We start from the raw sequence: 2,932 nt of genomic DNA, 5'->3' as shown, positions 1-2,932 counted from the left end.
TTAAAGACAGAGTTTCACTCTTGTTGCACAGGCTGGAGTGCAATGGCGTGATCTTGGCTCACCACAAGCTCTACCTCCTGGGTTCAAGTGATTCTCCTACCTCAGCCTCCTGAGTAACTGGGATTACAGGTATGCGACACCACGCCTAGCTAAGTTTTTGTATTTTTAGTAGAGACGGGGTTTCTCCATGTTGGTCAGGCTGGTCTCGTACTCCTGACCTCAGATTGTCCGTCCACCTCGGCCTCCAAAAGTGTTGGGATTACAGGCGTAAACCACCGAGCCCTTTCATTTTATCCTCTTCCAGGAAACCCCAAGTTGGAGGATGATCTCACTTATTTTGTCTCCTAACATCTCTTCTTTTCCCCTCAGCGCTCCAGAGAGAGCCTGTTAAAATGTCCACTTTACTACCGTAGTACAGTATCTCCTTCCAGTTCACAAGCGGTAATCTGGAGCCACCTTCAGATGGGCATATGACCTAAAAGGACAGATTTACTCTTTCCAATCCCACTCTTGTCCAGCCCCACCCTCCCTCTGACTAAGGGCTTATACATGTGAGACAGCTGCTTTGAATGAGGAGTAAGGATCTGGTTGGTTAAAAGACAGAAATTAACTGGGATTCATAACTGAACTGTCACCTCATTATCACTCTGCCTCAACGGAGTTGACTGTTACAGAATCCCCAAGGTCCAGTAGGCCTGCCAAGCCAATTTACTTGCTGTCCCCCTACTAATTAGTTTAACTAAGTACTGCCATTTAAACCTTTCCTAGTTTATTCCCTGTACTGGAAACAACTGATTTCCTTCCCATGTCTCCACCATTCAACCTCAACAACTTCCTTCAAGTACTGACTCAAAACACACCTCCTCCAGGAAGACCCCCCAGCTGAACCCTTCCTTCAACATCACTCTGAACAAACACATAGTGCCATGTAATCTAGCATGTATCCTCTATTCTGTAGTTCTTTCACATATATATGTATGTTCATCTACTAAGTTATAATCTCCTAATAAAGAGACACCATTACCTCTTTTTTTTTTTTGAAATGGAGTCTCACTCTGTCACCCAGGCTGGACTGCAGTGCCACAATGTCAGCTCACTGCAACCTCTGCCTCCCAGGTTCAAACAATTCTCCTGCCTCAGCCTCTTGAGTAGTTGGGACTACAGGTGCATGCTTCCACACCCAGCTAATTTTTTATATTTTAGTAGAGACAGGGTTTCACCATGTTGCCCAGACTGGTCAAGAACTCCCAAGCTCCAGCAATCCACCTGCCTTGGTTTCCCAAAGTACTAGGATTACAGGTGTGACCCACTGCACCTGGCTGACACCATTACTTCTCATTTTTGACCTCCCAACCAGTTAGCACAGGGCTGTACATAGAGTGAATCCTCACATTTAGTCCTCACGTTTGTTAGAAGAAGGAAAACTGAGGCTTAAAAATAGTGAGGCATCTGACTAAAGTTACCCAAATATGAATGCAGTTGTTCAATCCAGAAGGACTGTCCACCTAAGAGGCTTTTATCACCACTTCTGGCCTCCTTCTCCCACACCCTGCGTGTCTCCCTGAGCCCTGAAAGTATCAGTGTTACCTACATCAAATCCTTTTTTTCCCTACTGGGAAATCCTCTTTCAGTGCTCTAAATAATATTAAAAATAGCTCTTCTAGCCCTTCCTCCTCCCTCCAGTTGCCCAGAGAACCAGGCTGGCAACCTCTCTTGTTAACCTCCATCCTCTAGCCAGACCCGGGCACGTGACCCAAGCTCAACCCCTGACTCCTATTCCTCAGGTTACGAAGAGTTATTTTGGGCAATGGAGACCGTGTATGCCCCTCCTCTTTATCCTCTGGGCCATATCCTAGCTTAGCCTTTCCTGGAAGGCCCATCATACCCAATAGCCAAGTTTCAACACCCATATCCATTTGATCCTTTGTTACCATTGGTTTCTGCTTCTTCATCATCATCATCAACATCATCATCGATCACCAAATATTAAATGCCTGTTTCTGTATACTGATATGCTGGAGAAAAAAAAAAAAAAACTATTTAATGTATACCTTTGCCTTTAGAAAGCTCAAAATCATTTTTTTCATAAAAAAAAAAAAAACAATTTGAGTCTAAAGATGGCGGCCTTAGCAGTGAATGGTGCTGTGGCACTGCGTAGAAATATCAGTCGGCCGGTTGCTTTTGTGAGAAAAATTCCTTGGACCGTGGCGTCGAGTCAGCTGAGAGAACACTTTGTACAGTTTGGCCATATAAGAAAGCGTATTGTACCTTTTGACAAGGAGATTGGTTTTCACAAAGGTTTGGATTGGGTTCAGTTTTCTTCAGAAGAACTTCAGAATGCATTACAATAGGAAAATCATATTATAGATGGAGTAAAGCTCCAGGTTCAAGTTCAAAGGCCAAAAATTTTGCAAATATCTGATGAAGAGAAAGATTTTTGACACTGCCAGCCTATTAAATAAAGTTAACATAAAAAAAAAAAAAAAAAAAAGGAAAAAAATTTATTGTCCATGTTAGAGAAGACTCTAACTCTGGCTTATAAGGAGTTTAAAATCCACTTTGTGGCCAGGTGGGGTGGCTCACGCCTGTAATACCAGCATTTTGGAAGGCCAAGATGGGCAGATGACCTGAGCCCAGAAGTTTGAGACCAGCCTGGGCAACATGGTAAAACCCTGTCTTTACAAAAATTAGCCAGGCATGCTGACGCCCGCCTGTAGTCCCAGCTACTCTTGCATCTGAGGCAGGATCACCTGAGTCCAGGAGGCTGAGGCTTCAGTAAGCCGAGATCGCACCACTGCACTCCAGCCTAGGCAACAGAGTTGAGACTCCATCTCAGAAAAAAACAAAGACAGCCGGGCGCGGTGGCTCAAGCCTGTAATCCCAGCACTTTGGGAGGCCGAGGCGGGTGGATCACGAGGTCAAGAGATCGAGA

At 44.7% G+C, this 2,932-nt stretch overlaps 1 protein-coding gene across 1 annotated transcript; it reads left to right on the top strand.

Annotated features, from left to right (window-relative positions):
• Positions 1-2,100: 2,100 nt before the first annotated feature.
• Positions 2,101-2,491, top strand: LOC108309771 (SRA stem-loop-interacting RNA-binding protein, mitochondrial-like). The gene has a single exon (XM_017536318.2). The coding sequence runs from the start codon at positions 2,118-2,120 to the stop codon at positions 2,349-2,351; it is 234 nt and encodes a 77-aa protein (XP_017391807.1). The 5' UTR covers positions 2,101-2,117; the 3' UTR covers positions 2,352-2,491.
• The last annotated feature ends 441 nt before the right edge of the window (positions 2,492-2,932 follow it).

Source organism: Cebus imitator, unplaced genomic scaffold (genome assembly GCF_001604975.1).
Source record: "Cebus imitator isolate Cc_AM_T3 unplaced genomic scaffold, Cebus_imitator-1.0 Scaffold96, whole genome shotgun sequence".
Taxonomy (NCBI): Eukaryota; Metazoa; Chordata; class Mammalia; order Primates; family Cebidae; genus Cebus; species Cebus imitator.
Note: the sequence above shows the minus strand (reverse complement) of the source record. Positions and strands in the feature narration are given on the sequence as shown.